Source organism: Seriola dumerili, unplaced genomic scaffold (assembly GCF_002260705.1).
Source record: "Seriola dumerili isolate Sdu_G_001 unplaced genomic scaffold, Sdu_1.0 BDQW01000017.1, whole genome shotgun sequence".
Taxonomy (NCBI): domain Eukaryota; kingdom Metazoa; phylum Chordata; class Actinopteri; order Carangiformes; family Carangidae; genus Seriola; species Seriola dumerili.
In genome coordinates, this window is record NW_019174272.1 from 1,689,330 (window position 1) to 1,707,507 (window position 18,178).

General features: G+C 39.3%; 1 protein-coding gene across 2 annotated transcripts in view; it reads right to left on the bottom strand.

The window, feature by feature from the left end:
• Window positions 1-467: 467 nt before the first annotated feature.
• Window positions 468-18,178, bottom strand: part of ssbp2 (single stranded DNA binding protein 2) — a 52,018-nt gene continuing 34,307 nt past the window's right edge. For both annotated transcript variants that reach the window (XM_022752200.1, XM_022752209.1), the window contains 13 exons: window positions 8,818-8,907; window positions 7,036-7,095; window positions 6,855-6,921; window positions 5,373-5,443; window positions 5,207-5,274; window positions 4,458-4,506; window positions 4,340-4,375; window positions 4,193-4,247; window positions 4,036-4,106; window positions 3,844-3,922; window positions 3,679-3,707; window positions 3,487-3,585; window positions 468-2,728 (listed from right to left, as the gene is read on the bottom strand). In XM_022752200.1, the coding sequence (XP_022607921.1) occupies window positions 2,699-2,728; window positions 3,487-3,585; window positions 3,679-3,707; window positions 3,844-3,922; window positions 4,036-4,106; window positions 4,193-4,247; window positions 4,340-4,375; window positions 4,458-4,506; window positions 5,207-5,274; window positions 5,373-5,443; window positions 6,855-6,921; window positions 7,036-7,095; window positions 8,818-8,907 (804 nt within the window). In that variant the 3' untranslated portion in view covers window positions 468-2,698. The remainder of the gene's footprint in view (window positions 2,729-3,486; window positions 3,586-3,678; window positions 3,708-3,843; window positions 3,923-4,035; window positions 4,107-4,192; window positions 4,248-4,339; window positions 4,376-4,457; window positions 4,507-5,206; window positions 5,275-5,372; window positions 5,444-6,854; window positions 6,922-7,035; window positions 7,096-8,817; window positions 8,908-18,178) is intronic.

An 18,178-nucleotide genomic window follows, 5' to 3' on the forward strand; every position in this document is an offset into this window, starting at 1 on the left:
AACTGCAGTGACTATGCTGTTTACTAAAGTCTTTTCTTTTGAATTCTCCGACTCATATGATAAGAAGGTGTCTGCTGCTGGGTATAAAAATGTGGCCACTACGGTACAGTGGTTGGCTCTCGGATTAAAACCTTGCACTTCCATGTCTGTACACTAAATATGAAGCTATAGCTAAAAATGCAACTGCAAAATCTGTAATGTTTAATGTACAGATGAGAAAGTGGTATCAATCTTCATAAACTATTCCTTTAATGCTTGTTCACTATGTCCCTCCTCCTCTTTCAGAACAACTTTATTAATACAGGCAGGAACAACGCTCATACCTGGAAGTTATCTAGCTTCCCTAGAGCAATGCTTCATGGTAACATAACTTTGTCTACAAACACACTGAAATACACCTTCAAGTGACTGTGTTCATGTCCATATACTCGCAAATGAAAAGAGTTGACACTTTGACTAAGGGAAGAGAAGCTTTATACCAGCATATTCAAAACTCATGAAATACTTCTCTGTATTTACAAAAACATAATACAAGAATAAAAAAGAGAAAATTAACACATCACAAATGGAGTCCCACATACTGCCACAAAACAGAAAACATGATCCGATGTACAAATGCATCTTCTTGTACTCCCACTCATGGCTTCAATCTAACAAAAAAAACACAAAATAAAAATCTCTGTTCAGTTGTGATGGTGCGTCATCAGTCCATCGCTCCCTTTTGCGATAATTCCAGATTTTTCTTTAAATAATAACAATAATATCAAATACACATACAAGACAGAGGAGCTACATTTGTGAGCTGTACACTTTGCAGTAAGGGAGGGGAAAGGAGAATGTTCACAGGCATGTTGATCTTTTATACATGATGATAATACATCTTGGGCAGTGAAAAAAGTTGAAAACATTGATTAAAAACAAGCTTATCTTAGCTTTCTGTACCAACCAACCTTTCATATCACACTGACGTAACCTGATAAATCATTTGCATCAAGGTTTAAAGAACTAGAGTTGAGAGAAGCCTCAGCAAACAAAAACAACAAACGATATGACCACACGATATGACCACAGGTTTCCCCCCTTGTTAGAAAAAATCTTTACATAAGAAAAATCAATTACGTTTTGCTGTCCCCGACTTAAACTTTGTCCTGTGGTTGGGCAGTCAACAGAATGTAAAATCTTTCAATGGACTCTTGGTTTACCACTACAGTCTGAATTGCAACAAAGGCCTGCTGAATGCAGAGGAATCACTTACTCGTAAAAAAAAAAAAAAAATGGGAGACTTTCAGTCTGTCCAGTGCTATTAGGTATTAACCTTTGTGCAAACAATCTTCCCCAGTGTTATCCTCACTGCTATCCCCAATTAAATTACAGTTAAGGACTGATCTCATTTGACTTAAAGGGAGACTATGTAACTTTTGAAAGAAGAAACAACAAATTCTTTGGCTTACAAATGGAAAGTTGAATTCATAAATAATAAAATACACCATTGCTCAATTCAATACACTCAGGGTTTTTGTGTCTACAGCCTAACTTGGTCTGGTATGACCAGTAACTTTTGGTTGCTAAATGTTAGCTAGTGTAACAAACTTTATCTGCTCTATAATGGACATTACCAAGCCACTTCACAGACTTCCTTTTCTGGTTTCACTATGCTTAAGCATTATCATTATCATTTATCATTATCCTGTAATTGTCACTTGTGGCAATAGTGGCTACTGTTCAAAAGTTACATAGTGTCACTTTAAGCCTTTAACAAAGCTCTTTTTTCCTAATAACCATTCAACGTGCTGAAGCCTTTCTTTAAATTATTATTAAAGTCTGAACAAAGAACTGATTTTGATCTGCACTTCATACGCCTCTTCAGGCCTTGCAAATGTAATAGAGGTGAGGCAGAGTGAGAGATTTTACATTTTCCACATTTCTGACTGAGTTTGTGATGGAAATTTAAAAAAAAACTTCTTAGACCCATAGTATAAAACATAAAACACAATGTAAGTGGTCATAAAGATTTAGACAACAACAAGAGTTGAAAAGACTTTACAAATATTTGCAGAAGCTTCAATTAAAACCTCATGGTAATATGATTATGATGTCTCTCAAATTCTCTTCCACTAATGGACAAAGTAATTTGTCAGGTAAAGACAAAAGATGTTCCATGTGACAATCAGCTGGATAAAATTTTTTTACCATCAATCAAAAAGTGTCTATATCTCTTTAAATTCTTGGAAATTTAAACTTTAGGATAAATAGGATACTGGCCTTTTGTATTTGGGCAAGAACTCCGTGACATGATGCAAAAGGCAGAAACATCTGTCTGTGACTGCAGTGTGTGCACAGTCTCATACACACCGTATGCAAATATACAAAGAGTTCTCCTCCAGGTTTTTTCAATTTGGTTCCTTTGTACAGTCTCATAGTTGCAGAGGAAGAACTGATGAATGTAGCAGAGTCACCACTTAGAACGGGAGAAGAAACAGGAGAGAAGAGACGTGGACAGAAACCATGGAGGGGTGGGAGAGGGGAGGTGGGGCTGGAGGGGGGGTAGTAGAAGGACAGACCCTGGGGCAACTGTCCTGACTAGGTAGGTGGTGGTGGAGGAAGTCACTGGCCTAGATGACATCACACCCAGTCTCTCTGCTTTTTCACCAATCCACACCAGTTTACTGAGCGACTGACCAACCCGCTTCCCAAGCCTTCACACGCTCATCGTCATGTTTGGAGAATACTGCAGAGATTGATTGGGGAGAAATAAATTGTCACCATGAATATATGAGAGAGAGAGACAAAACCAGTTTTCTAGTTAACACTGATTGTACACTAACATCCTGAATTAGAAATCCCTTCAAATTGCAATGGATTAAGTCAAATAATTTCCATCAAAGTGGGCACTTGAAACTCTCTTATATGTTGAAGGTATAATTCAACATTTTCGGGAACCTTTTTTATTTATTTCTTGTCAAGAATAAGACGAGAAGATACAACTCACATGTCTGTACATTAAATATGAAGGTACAGCTAACAGCTGCTTAGTTTAGCTTAGTATCAAGACTGGAAACAGAAACAAAATCCACTAGCAGCACCTGTAAAGGTCTAAAGTATAGTTAAGTATAGTAAACCTAAAAGTGTTGTTAGCATAGTGTGGTTGCCAAGCAAACACTTGAAAGTCACTGCTCTCATCCAAGAGATTTGGACAAAATGCCTGTGAAACCATGGCTTGTTGTTTAAACTTATGTTTAATTATCATTAAACAAATGATATAATGTTTAGTCAAATGAAGATGTGCTAATAAGTGTCTTTTAAATTGTTGGATGGAACGGTTTTCTTTGGTTTCCAGTGTTTATGCTAAGCTAAGCTAATTGGCTGCTGGCTGTAGCTTCATATTTAGCATATAGATTTATGAGTGGTATCTTCTCATTGTGCATTTCCCAGAATGTCAAACCACTCCTTCAAATCAGCCCATACAGTAGCTGTCAACCAACTTACACTTTCATTCTGAAAAGGGTTAAGGAAGTTTCCTCCCATCTCTCCATCCTCCCTGGGGGTTCCCGGCTGGTTACTCATACTGAGGTTACCAGGAGAGTTCTACACAAAGGTAAATAAAACACAGCTTAATGGTAAGCCGCAAAACATCAGGCACAAACTGCAGGTTCAAAGTAAATAAATGGCTTGTCTTACCTTAGGGAGACTGTCCATATCACCTGATCCTGAGAGAGGGAACCCAAACGTGAAAAACACGCAAATCACCATCATCATATGATTGTTTGTTTTGCATCAATTAGGGAAAAAACATAACCAGAGATTTTTGTCAACGCAGCACCTACAAGCAACATGTTCCTGTACCTAATGATCCATTCATGTGATGGGGCTCCATTCCAGCCATTCCCCCTAATGGACCATCGCCGCCCGCACCCATAGGGAACTGAGGAGAACATACAGAAGTGACAGTGATATACAAAATTTACTATCAACAAAATAACAAATAAATAAAAACAGCACTCATATTTGACATTAAATGGAGGGAAAAAGTCTCACATTTGGTCGGCTTCCACCTGGAGGGACTGTGTTTATCATCGTGTACATGTTGTCGCCGGAGTTGGTTGAATCTGACATAACAAATGGAGAAACAATAAGAGGATAAAGAGCAAAACAAATGTATATACTTACATACAGATGCATACACAGAGCTTACCTGCTGGACTTGGCATTATTGGGGTCCCAGGTGGCCCTCCACCTCCTGGAGGTCCCTGAAATGTTTCAGTTTCCATAAGATTCATTCATGAACTAATGAAAAACAGCCTGTAGAGCAACAGTTTAAACTCAAACATACAGTACATACCACATAACTTCCTGGAGATGCAGAAGAGTAAGGGGTCTACAAAAATACAGAAGGAAATTATGAAAGAAATGAAATAACTGTTAAACTGTCTGTTGGGTTTCGTTGTTAGAGCACTTACCGAATTGGAGTTTGGAGGATTTGGCCAGGGTCTACCCCCACCAGGTCCCCTGGAACACACACACACACACACACACACACACACACACACACACACACACACACACACACACACACACACACACACACACTTTAGTTTTCTTCTTTTGGCTAGCTTCTTTGTTTCCAATTCATTTGGGCAGTGTTGGCAACAACAAAGTCTCCCTTTGCCAGAGAGAGGTGATGGGAACAAAAAAAAACATACAATATAAGACAAAATATAGGACAGCTTAAGCTCCACTTCCGAACCTCTAAGTACTAAAAACATATTGTAAAGTTGTAATTAAAAGCTACATAAAGGAAATGGCTAACTGTATCTACTGAGCTGACAGATTAAGGATGTTTGGGGTTTAAGTTGTCTTTCTGAGTGACAGAAATGTGAGAGAGGTGAGAAAGTGAATTTCTTTTCTTTTTAACTTATGTACACAAGTAACCACTTTGTATGCCCCTCTCTCTCTCTCTCTCTCTCTCTCTCTCTCTCTCTCTCTCTCTCTCTCTCTTTCTCTGTGTGTGTGTGTGTGTGTGGCTCAGACTTAGGTAACTTTTGAGGACAAATTTCAGATGAAAGACCTGTTAAATGGGGACAGCTTGTCCGACTGGGGACAAAAGCTGTGTCCCTATTGGAGAAAAGCCTGATTTTTGGGTCAATGGTTAGGGTAAATCTGTGTAATTTCCCCAAAAGTGACAAAGGTTAGTGTAGATACCACTTACATGTTCATGCCAGGCATCCCAGGACCAACCAGGGCATTCAGTGGTGGTCTCATTCCACCTCCGTAGTTCTTAAAAAAACACAAACGTGCCTTTAGTTGTGTTTATAAGAGAGTAATGATTGGAACCAATTTTTGTAAATATCCCTGCAAATCATCTGGTTCCATACCTGGGGCCCCAGCGGTACCATGCCTCTGGGTGGAGTCATCCGCTGCATCGGTCCTCCCATATTTGGATGTCCTGAAAAACAGAAAAACAGTCAAACTATAACCAATATTATTTTTCCGAACAGTGTATTCAGGATTCAGGACTTGTCAGACTCTGGGACGTTTCATGGCCATTTTAGGTGATGCATACCCTTATTATCGTACTTTAAGCTAGATGAAGTGGATCCATTATTTGATTACATGTTCCTTTTGACACGTTTTTATCTGGACACTGTAGTATTTCAAATCCCCAGAATGACATGTATTTTTGAGATGATGAGACCTGTGCGTCTGGCACAAACCACTAACATTTACAGCTGCTATAATTACACAATTTTCTCATTCTAGTTTTGAGCCAAACAGTAACTGAACAGCCAGAGTCTATAACATATGCATAATTTATGTGTTGTCTAGAGGAATGAGCAGTTTGTGTAAATTGGGATTTAGTTAAAGGATATGAAGAGATATTTTTATGTGAAGTCAATGAAGTCATCCTGCTAGATTACCACACAAAACTAACTATTGAAAACACATAAAGATGACATACTGTTGTACCTTCATTACAACGAATGGGCAGGTCTATTTCATTCATCCGATCTCATCAAAAATAGCAAAAGTGTATGAAACCTTTTCCCAGAGCATGCTCCGTGATCTGCATGAATTGCAGTTGTTTTATAATAAATGACGGCAACCATGCTCATTTTAATGAAGAAAAATATCAGCCAGTGCATCACTGTGGCTCTTTACTGTTTTTTACCATGCTAGTGACTAGTGAGTTGGATTGCCTGCAATGAAATTTGGTAGATATTATGGTCCCCAGAGGATGAATCCTCATGACTTTGTGACCCACAACTTTTCCTCTAGTGCACCCATGATAGTGACATTTGTGGTGATTTTGAGTGAAATATTTCAACATCTACAAGAACAATGGACACAAATTTTGGTACAGACATGGAAGACATGTTTACACAGGATGACATGTAATAAGTTTGGTGATTCCACAACCTTTCGTATAGCGTCATCATCAGGTCAAAATTTTAATTATGACCAAATACCTGCAAAACTAAAGACATTCCTGGTATTAGCTGTACTTTGAGTTCAGTGCTAATTAGCAAAAGTTTGCATGCTATGACATCAAAATAAGGTGGTGAAAAATAAAAAGATGTTAAAGATCAGCATCATCACTGTGCGCATGTTAGCATATTAACATTCTGACATTAGCATTTAGGTCAAAGCACTGCTATGCCTAAGAGCAGCTTTACAGCCTTTATTGCTAGCTAGTTAATAGTTTTGAGATGTCAGTTCTTTGGTAAAAGCTCTATCAGGCTGTGGCTCCAGAGAAAATACCTTTTGGTTTAAAAGATGTATTTGGAAATGCTAGTTAGTCTTTAATAAACTAGGTGCAGTGTGTTTGTGTTTGTGTATACCAGTATGTCTATGTCTACCTTGCTGTCTTGTGGGGTCCATTCCACTTGGTAACATAGGCTGGCTACCTGGGACTCCTCCAAGTCCCTACAGAGGAAAGAGGATCCATCACCAACATTGTCATCACTGTCACACATATACTGTCCATTTTTACTGTCGACAGTTCTGTTTGCTGCCTGCAGGAGTCAGCATGGCTCTTACCTGGTTGGGTAATCTGAGGGGTGGTCTGGGTCCTCCGGGGTATCGAGGTGACATAAATGGCTAAAAAAAACAAACACCATAAATGTATGTTGAATCGCTCAGGGTTATACATACTACACACACAATCTATCACGTGCACATATTAAAACCTAGTACTTGTGTATTTTCATCAAAATTTAATTAAACTGAAAGAAAAATCAACCAAAAATCCTGAAAAAAATATAATGTCATGGGTCACCATGCCAGTCCTTCTTTCATAAACTCTTTCCCAGAAACAAAAGTAGTGTACAAACTGCACCATGAAGCACTATGGGAAGTTTTTTTTTTCACTCTCCAAAACAGGAAACCAACCAGAACTACTGCGTATGTCTGCTGGTGAGTTTTGGGCTCATTTTCCTTTAACAACAATTCCATGACAGCAGAGAGGGGAAGTCGACCGCATTTTCATTGGATTGCATTTATGGAAAAAGAATGAGGGAATAAAGGATGAGGTTTTTTAATAATGATGCCAGTGTATGTGTTAACTTTGTGGAATTTGGCAGCATGTGCGAGAAGCTCTTTTGCAGCTGTGAGTGGGTTTTCACTTGTCCTTGCCACAGACAGTAGCAATACTGTCGCTATGTCTGCTGAACTAATGTTCTGTGGTGAGAACAGTCAGTCTGCAGTGTTGGAGAGGCAATACTTCAACAAGCCACTAGAGAGCAATGGTCCACTTGTTTTGATCAGGGTCTTCGCTTTAGCCACCCCCCACCTCCTGTCCCATCTCCCAGCTGTGCTGAAGATCCATTAAAGGAAAACTGATACACTATTTTAGGTCTATTTGATTGCTATAATAATAATTATGAAATTAATAATAATGATAACTGAAAACCTTGCTTTTACGTGAATAAATACATGCAACAACTGAACATAGAAAGTTTAGAAATTAGTGAGTGAGTCAGTGAATAAATTCATAAATTGACTCAATGAATCAATAAATGAAACATGTTTAAAGCTAGCTGTGTAAAAACCTGTGCATATATATACATTTACCAGCACAGGATGCATTATCAATCTCTCCAAAATTCAGCTATAACCTTCTCTCATCTGGTCCATATGCAATTCATTTTCTGAAACCTGAATGAAGAAGTGGCATTTGTTTAACCAATTGGTCTTGACAAGACCTTGTCTTCAAAGAACACTTGATCTTCAGACAGAGATGGAAAAGGCTGTTCAGACCCGGTTTTGAGTTTTTTGAAAGAGCTGAGAAATGCCTATGAAAGCTATTGATCTGTATGTCAGATGTGAGCGTCTGAGTTTGACTAATAATCAATGTACAACCGGCAGAGTCCTTCTGATGGAGAACAGAGATGATCAGGGACGAAGGTGCATGTCTGTGTTTTTGTCTGCGAGAGATTTCTTTCTCTTGTCACACCTCTCTCTCTCTGTTTTGGGAAACACACAATGGTGCACCTACACACTAATACACACAGATTGTACACATATGTAAAGGTACTCTACACTCATGTATACTGGTAAGTTTGAGTGAGAGAGTGTTTTGATGAAGTTTCACAAGTTAAATACTCACATTTGAAAAAAGGAGTAATATACCACAGCTCAACGTAAAACAGGTTCCCTGGGATTAACAATGGGCCGTAATTTACTCAGTGTCCCTTAAATCTAAGTCTAAAGACCCAAATAATTCGCTCTCACACTTTCTGTCTGTGTGTGTGTTCGTGTGTGTGTGTGTGTGTGTGTGTGTGTGTGTGTGTGTGTGTGTGTGTGTGTGTTTGGACTGTATACCTGAAAGAATCCTGGAGGGACTGGTCCCACTGGCATGCCCTCTCCTGGGGGAAGGTTTCCAAGGACTGGACTGGGGGCTGCTGCAGCACTCTGAGAGAAACAAACGCACATACACATACAAAAAGAGATTTACACTCACAACTCAATCTAGTCTACAAAACTTACTTTAAAAGTACAAAAGGCACATTAAATTTGACACACTGTTACAGATGAACCTACCCAACATATTACAAAAGTTAAGCACATCAGCCAACAGTACAATAATACTTGGATGTTAATGCATAAGTAATAATGATCCAAAAATAAAAGACACTTTTAATTGTAATTAAATATTACTATACTGCGGTATGGATACTTTTTACTTAACTGAAAGATGAATACTTCCCCCATCACTGTAGCTTTGTTGACACCAACAATACAAAATCTCTATTGAACTTGCCACCAGTGAAACAATACAAGAGTCATTAAAACAAAACCAAAAAAATCCAATCCAAGGGTCTTTCCCCATCTCTCTCTTACTGTCTCTACCTCAGTGGGATATTTCCTGTTTCAGCAGATGCCTTGCCATGCTGGCACAGGTTTATTTTTATACCTTGTGTTTTTTGTTGTGCTTGTCCCAGACAGGCGGCGCTGACACATTTCAGCACTGCCTCTGTCTGCTTCCTGTGGCATTGTACTCCGGACTAACCCGGAGTTACCACCCAGCACCGGCCTCTTCCTCATCCTCATTAGGAATAAAGAGCAGACAACATGCAGTGTGGGAGAGCGTATATCCATATATATGATAATGTGTGAACAGTGAGCATGTAAAGCCAGCTTGCCTGTGTCTGTGTGTGTATTTTTTATTTTTATTTTTTCAGAATCTGCCCACTCTCTGTTCTGTTTCTCTGATCTCTCGTCTCGCTTTCTCTTCCTCTCTGAAGGCATCGGGCTGGGTGTAAAGAGCTCCAGTGAAATTCACCCACAGTCTCTGAAGTTTCCGCCAGCTGACTTTTTAGGTCAGACAGGAACAAGGTTTAATCAGAGCTGAGATAAAAGCGGACTGACGACACTCCTGTATCCTCCTCTGCTCCACCCCACCACCCTCGCTATTCCCTCAACCCCCCCTCCACCCTTACTCCTTCATATCTCCCAATTGCAAATCTTCAGCAACAGGGAACAGAATGCTGTGCAGCTTTTTGACTCCATATTCTGCTGCAAACACAGTCTGTATTTGTCTCAGCAGATGAATGTACAGATGGACACAGATGGATATTGTATCTCCATGGTTCAGTGATGAGAGACTGGATTTGGTTGTGTTTGTGTGTGTGTGTGTGTGTGTGTGTGTGTGTATGTGTGCGTCCGTGTAAGATTTTGTGAGAGTTTTCTCCCTTTCTTTCCCTTTTCCTTCTCACACCCTGGATTACCCAGAATGCCTTTACTCCCTGGCAGCCTGGAGGTCTGCTGAGTTTGCCTTCATGCACAGAGAGAGAGAGAGAGAGAGAGAGAGAGAGAGAGAGAGAGAGAGAGAGAGAGGGAGGGCAAGAAGAGAAAAGAGGACAAAGCAGAGATTATGAGTGTGCATGTATATATATGTATGTATGTGTGTGTGTGTGTGTGTGTGTGTGTGTGTGTGTGTGTGTGCATGTGGGAGTGAGTGTGTGAGTGCTCTAAATGTTTGTTTGTGTGGGAAAAGGAGAACTGGGGGAGGGAAAAAAAATCTACCTGACCTGCTGACAAAGCAGCATTTTCCAAATACAGCAACAAGAAAAAAATAAAAAATAAATAAACATAACACGCCAGGGTATCTCCCTGCCCCAAAACCAGCAACACGCTCCATATACAGAAAACAAAAACAACACTGGCAACAACACTAACTCCTCTGGTACTGGCAGCTTCTCTTGATTATGACAAATCAGATTGTTTCAAATGGCATTAGAAAAGTCCAGTTTGTTCTCAAGACACCTCTAAGTTGGAGGAGTCACATGGTTTGCATAATGATGCTTATGTAAAATTTCTATAGTACTATTCTGAGATCTGATTCATCATTTTCAGCTGTTTTCCTTAATTTCGTACATAGACCTGAAACGGGGAAACAGCTACAACCAATTCCACCTATCAGCAGCTGTAAAGTACATTCATTTACATGTTGTTGAACAACATCAATTGCATGTCTGTCCACCCTGGAAGAAGGATCCCTCCTGTGTTCCTGTTCCTGAGGTTTCTTCCTTTTTTTATCCCATTAAAGGGTTTCCTCATCTTAAGGGTCAAAGAGGTTGTTGTATTCTGTACAGATTGTAAAGTCCCTTGAGGAAACTTTGTGAGTTGTGAACCTGAGCTATATAAATAAAATTATTCAATTCCCAGAATGTCAAATTATTCTTTTAAGTTTGCACGGTTTCAAGTAACTACAGTACTAATGTAATACTAATATCTTGAAAAATTCTTGATTAACTCTGGTCCATTTAGTATTTTTTTTTCAATTAGCAACAGGCGTTGTCTCTGCAAAAAAAAAGGAAAAAAAAAGAAAAAAGAAGAAATGGAATAAAGATTTAAACAACACAAAGTGTGTCTGACAATGTTGCAAGGCTACCGTAAAAGTGCAAACATTCATCCAGCCAATGCAGTGGTTCTAAAATATTTCACCTAGACCGATTATTCATTACCATACCATTGGCAAGGGTACTGCACCCTTGTTGACTTGATGATCATAATAAACGCACAGTCATGGATAACAGAAACAATGCTGGCTGTTGGTTCACACAAGAAATGTAGAGTGATCTTCCATTTTAAAGTCCAACGACCCATCCATCCACCTCAACGTTCTCGAAACACAGATTTCCCTATAAACTACGTTGTTTAACTTCTTCTTTTGCTCCACGGCCACTCAAAGTAGCCAGACTGTGAAAGTCTGGGGTCACACACATCAATGTCACATTTATTTAAAAAACTAATTTCTGGGATTCTGAATCTTTTTTGTCCATGTTATATGCTTATGTAGAACATTTCATTATTTGATTTCTGTACCTCTAAAATAGAATATTGGTATCGCCTTAAAACAGGAATATATGTTGTAATAGAATAAAGATTACTGTTCCAGCTGAGCTACACATTAACACACATGGCCTGAAAGCTGTGTTATACTCAAGAACAAAGAAAAGACTCTATAGTCAGACCAATTGGACTAATGGGAATGATAGCAATATGAGCGGTCATCCACAGTGGTAGGGGCAAACAGTCGATAAGACTTAAAGATTTTTATACTCATAAGACATGGTATCTCTACAGACTGTTAATTCAGTATTCAAGAAAATACTCACGACTCTCCCAGTTACACTAATTACCTTTATCAGCTGGCTTGTGGATGGTTATAGAGAATGACTTGAACAACATTTTATGTTTATTCCATTGGTAACGACTTACTCGGACTGTTGATAACAGTTAAACTAAACATGCTGATGTACTCATTCCTTTACTGTACCATCCCCATTCAGCAACTACGCAGTCAATCCTGGTTGCTGATAATTGTGTTAACAGTGAGATTGCAGAGCTTCACCTGATGCAATGTAACTGCATCAATGTGGTGCAATTAGCTCATATTAGCCACAACAGTGTAGTGACCAGGAAGTTAATGTACTCTGAATTTGACTCTGTAAATTCCTGTTAGCCAGTTCTGTTTAAATACTGATTCACAGCCAAGCTCAACATATTCCAGCACTTAACCTTTGTAAACATGAACAGCACACAGTGTTACACACTGTTAATGAGTCTATCATTTACACTTCTCACAGACCAGTGTTTACACTTTTCTGACAAGGCGGGGGGAGAGGAACAACGAGATACTGAGCTACTGGCTTTACACATTAGCACATTGTATCATAGTGTACTGCACGTCATGCATGGTGTGAATGAAACTGTCAACAATGACTTGTGTAGTGAGACTTGGCACATTACTGGTTGAGTTCAGCTAATATGCATTGTGCTTGACCCGATGGAGTTGAGAACAAATTGTAAGAACCAGATTATCTCACAAATTATTCATCATTTCTCAACTGGTAAACAAAGTTGTTGTTGTACTGTATTACATCTAATAAAATACACCATTGAGAGTAATGAATCCCATCCAATCCCCTCCAAATCCTCTGACCTCTCTCTTTATGCCCGCTCAACTCTTTTCTCTTTGTCTGTTTCATTTCAGAGTTTTGCTCCCTCTACCTTCATTCTCTGTGTTCTTCTCCATCTCTGCTGTCTTTACCGAGATCCCAGAAAAGACCTGATCGGAAAACAAGACATTTAATTCATCCGTCTGTCCTTTCAGCAACACCATTACGTTAAGCCTTTTGATTCCACGAGTCACTCACTTGTTGAATGATTTGCTCTTTGTGTCGCGATGTATACTATGATTCCTACATCTGTACTTACTGGCTTTGGAACCAAAAGATGTTTGTGATGAAACCTGAGGCAGTGGAACGGCCACTGCACGTCCTCAGATGAACACGGGCATCTCCTGGTAAACTCATTTGTTGCATAAATTATTCAAACCACCACCCTCCAGGAGAACGCTACAGTATACTAGACATACACAAGAAGACATACAGTGCAACACACTACAACATCACTCAATGTGCTCTAAAGTACACTGCCATAAAAACAAAACAGGGGTTAAAAGAGGGTAAAATGAGATGTGTAAAAGAAGATTCTGAAATCCAGGATTTAAAAAAAAGGTAAAAAGACTCCTTTCCACCCTTCTGCCATCACAGTGCTACAGACAATGAGTACAATTTCTCCAAATGAAATGACGCACTTTACTGATATACAATACAACACATGCTTTATCTTATCAAGCGTTCTTTGCACGACTGTGGAATGAGTGCTGCAAGGAGAGCTGACTGATTATGAACAAAAAAAAAAAAAAACAAACACATACAAAACATTTTATGTTAAGTAATAAAAACCGGCTGTGCTCCACTGTAAAAAGTACAAAAACTGCTGAAGGAGCAGTAGACATTTAAATGTAGTGCAATTACATTACAGTTCACTACTTAGCAACCTAATCAGACTTTCTACATACTACATTCACACTACACTAATCCCATCAGGCTAAAGGGCTCAGTAATACTTAATGAGATAAGTCGCAAACTCTTTTGTTCCTATATGTTTACCGATTGTGCTGCTCACTAATGTGTGTGCGCAATGCATGCATACTCTGTGTGTGTTTGTGTGAGAAGGTGGGGAGTCATTTTCATTCAATACTTCAGAGACTGAGAGACCCTCAGAGATGCGTGAGTGGAATCTCAAAAGGCTGTCTGTGTCTATCTCCTCCTTCTCTCGCTGTCTGTTTATCTCTCTCTTTCTCTCTCTCTTTCTCTCTCTCTCTGTCTCAACCTGCATCGGTCACTGTCTGCTTCCTCCACCACCTCTCCTCCTCTCTCACAGGCACACTTTGTTTCTCACACAAATCAAGATAGGGATGGCAATATTCTATATTTTTCTTATTGTCAACAAATCTTATGAGAACAGAATAAAAACAACATTGAATTGTTCCTACAAACAAACGTCGACTGTGTATCAAATGCCTGATGTAACTTATTCTTCCACTGCGAACCAAAAACTTATTAGATACACATGAATGAGCCACGTTGTTGCACTTGGTGACATGTTCCTTCATTACAATGAACATGGGCAATGTAATTTATTTTCAGTCAATCCAACATACACTGTCCTGCTGCAGTAAATAGAACCAAATGTGTATTCATCTGCAGGCTGAAAACAGTCCCCAACAGATGCACTATGAACTCCTGCTTGAGTACTCTTTTTTTTTAGAAAACCCAGATGTTTCAGGAAATTAGCCTTTTTAAGAAATGAAACTTTACTATTGTGAACACTATTCAATGACTTGTATTTAGAAGGAATGAATGGGCTTGAGATTGAACGCCACAGAAAGGATAAGGTCTAAGTCTGAAAGTGTTTGGAGACGGACTAATGCATTATTGGTTCTGGTTATTTAGTAGGATTTGCTAAGACAAATATACAGTATTATACCAGCCTTATCCTTAAGAAGTACTTAACTGTCAAAATATTAAATAGAGCTGAAACTAACCATTATTTTCAGTCAATAAAATGCCATTTATTTTTTTCTTTTTGTCTATTAATTGTTTCTGCTAAAAACTGTCAAAAAATAGTTAAAAATGCTTGTCACAGTTTCCTAAAGCCCAAAGTGATTTCTTCAGATTTCTTCTTTTGTCTGACCAACAGTCCAAAACCAAAAGGTATTTAGTTTACTATGATATGAAAGAAAGAAAAGCAGACAATCCTCAAAACTGAGAAGATGACAACAGAATGTTGATCTACTAATTAATTAATCAATCAAATGTTTAAGTTTGAAGATTTAAGTTCACGGTAGAACTATGGCCAGTGGGTTAGGGTTTACATATTTCTTTAGCTGTTCAGCTGCAGGGAAACATGACAGACAGACAGAGCAGTAAGAGACTACGTATACAGAAACGTAACAATTACAGCTTGAGATGCAAGTTTGTAAACCCCTTCTGTATGCTGACTGTCTGCAAAGAGCCGTTGGGTGGGGGGAAGTGGTGGGGTTTGGAAGGGTTACCACTGAGTCTCAAGGCCACCCGCTGTACAACAGGATCTACAAATGACACACCACACAGGAAGGAACTCCGTTCCTCCTCCCTCTCCCTCTTTCCAGCTCCCTCCATCCTCTCAAATGCCATTAGTCCACTTCCCGAACAAGGGGGTGGGGGTGGAAAGAAGAGATGGTAGCAGTCTGCATGACACACACACACACAACACGCTCGCATACACGCACACACGCTCGCACAAACGCACACACACGCACAAGCAAAACACACATTCACATAAAAATATGAGAGCGGAAACACAATAAGAAGACTGATTTCTACATTGGTATATATGCACAGACTATAACTTTGTAGTCTGTCAGTCACTGTCAAAGGCACAACTACAATATATCTATAACTAAGGGTTTTAAGTAAGAAGAAATTAAGACAGACAGAAACAGAGAAGAAGTGTGTTCTAACAGCACAGAGATGAGAATGGGTGTGCTCTGCCTTTGACCATGTATTATTCACAGTCTCCTGTGGCGGCCAGAGACAGATCAACAAGCTCCACCGTCCAATCCTGAGCCAGACTCACTTTTCAATTTCAAGGGAGATGGGCTTAAAATCGCCCTCTGGCATTCAAAGCTCCCTTCTTCACCAAAACATGCCATATGCTACACCAGTAAAACACATAAATGGGTGGAAAAAAGTGTTCTCTCTCTGTACCTCATTCCAGACCTCTGCTGTTTAGCAACAAAATCTGGCTGCGTTCAAGCTGCCAAGAAAAAAAAAAAACATTGTATGAGTATAACCATGTGTTTGTCTGTTAGGCTAACAATGGGACAAACCCAGGTTGTTTTGGCTGATATTCCAGTTTCATCCAGCCTGGGTTTGTTTTTGTAGTTCTGGCAGTTCCTTTTGTTAATTTAAATACTGTACTCTCCAAGTTATAGTCTAAGTTTGGTGAATATATTTCATACATTATATATATATATTACCAACAAATAACATGCTAAGACCAAAACAAACAATTAACTAATCCACCCTGCAAATACTATCTGTGTAACTGCCAAGCCTAAACTTAAAATGGCTAAGGGGCTGTTAAGATGTTCATATAACAATACATTACAGTAGTGCATAACTTTCTCCATAAAGCCAATGTTTTCACTCATACCTCACAATTGTGTTTTCATGTAGCTACACCTGACACAAAGTTCCTACCCAGTAAATAGACCACAGCACATAGTTGACATCCCATGAACAAACTGGTGAAATACATCTAGGAAATGGCTCCTATACAGTTTGTGTAGTCTGATTAAGATTAGTTAGTTAATTCCTCTGTACCACAGACCTTGAGAGCATGGGTGCTGTTTATTATGGGGCAATCCTACAAACACTTCCCTTCTACCATAAATACTCAATTAGTTTGTTAAATGTGTATACATCCACATCTGAAAATAGTCCCCAACAAATGTACTATTAATCTTGCCTGAGTAACGTTTCCTAAAAAACTACACTGCCCAGGTGTTTTAGGTAATTACTGAGCCTTTATACAAAATGAAAGTATACATTTGTGATCCACAAGGTTTTTGTTGTCAGTAGAAACCAGTGGGTTTGGGTCTGATGGCCAGAGGCAGGTCAAGTCAGAAAGTATTGAGAGACTGAGGTATTATTGGGTTTGGTCTTTTCATTGGATTTGTTTACAATAAGAAAAACAAAAATTAGTACTATCATTTTATTTGCTGAGTTCTGAGACTATGAGCACACAAATACGTTTTCATTTTAAATCAGCATTTTTTAAATGAAAACGATCTCAGTCCAGATGAGCGTTTTAGCTGCATATTAGAAATAATCTCCATCCATTCTAACAACCTGAAAATGCCTATCACATGACCATTCATGTACACTGGGCAAGCCTGTGCTGGTTACTATAGCAATAGCAAAAAGGTGAGACCAGAGATTTCTTTGCTTAGGCTGACGACAAGGAGGAACTGTGAAAATAACACAGTATAAGGTGGTCATGGCGGTGGAAAACATTGACTGGGAGTCATTGTTTTCTTGCAAAAATGGGTCATGTGATACGACTATGACAAATCAGGGAAAGGTACATTGAAAAGACCCAATCAGGAGGCTATCGTGGAGGTCTGCGTCATTGTTTCCAAAAGTTTCCGTTTCTATACGTCCAGACTAAAATGCAACCCTGGACTTTTCCAACTAAGAGGAAGCGTTTCCAAAAGTTTTAGGGGCTCGAAAACTCCGGGGCATTGTGGATGCCAGGCGTAAATGTAGCAAAAGTGATGCATTGTAAAACTAATGAGAGAAGGTGATGACATTACCAAAAAGAGGTAAGATAGAGCAAGACATGGTCAAACAATTCAGACATTACAATGGTGTTAAAACAATGGAAATAAGACACAGGATATTGCATTAACAAAATCAATAGTATCTGACTTAGACAGAAGTAGAGGAGGAAGAGGTCACCAATTTCAACCTGCTCTCAAAGTTCACCTTTTTCACCCTCCTACATCTTTTCAATCTTTATCACCTTCAGCTTCACCTTTATCCCATGCAACAAAATCCCCACCAGCACATTCCCTAGTGTAACATTACAGGTGATTACCAGGTAAAGTGGCAGCACAACACTAATCTACTTGGCCTCTCTGGGTGATTACAGGTAGGGTGATATCAGCTCCACAGGGGGTGACAATGAGGGGAGGGGGGCGCTGGCCGTCTTTCCTTTATCACTGATGTCATTATCGACCCTTGTAAACATCTCTGAGGCTGCGAGGAGCTGTATAATATGT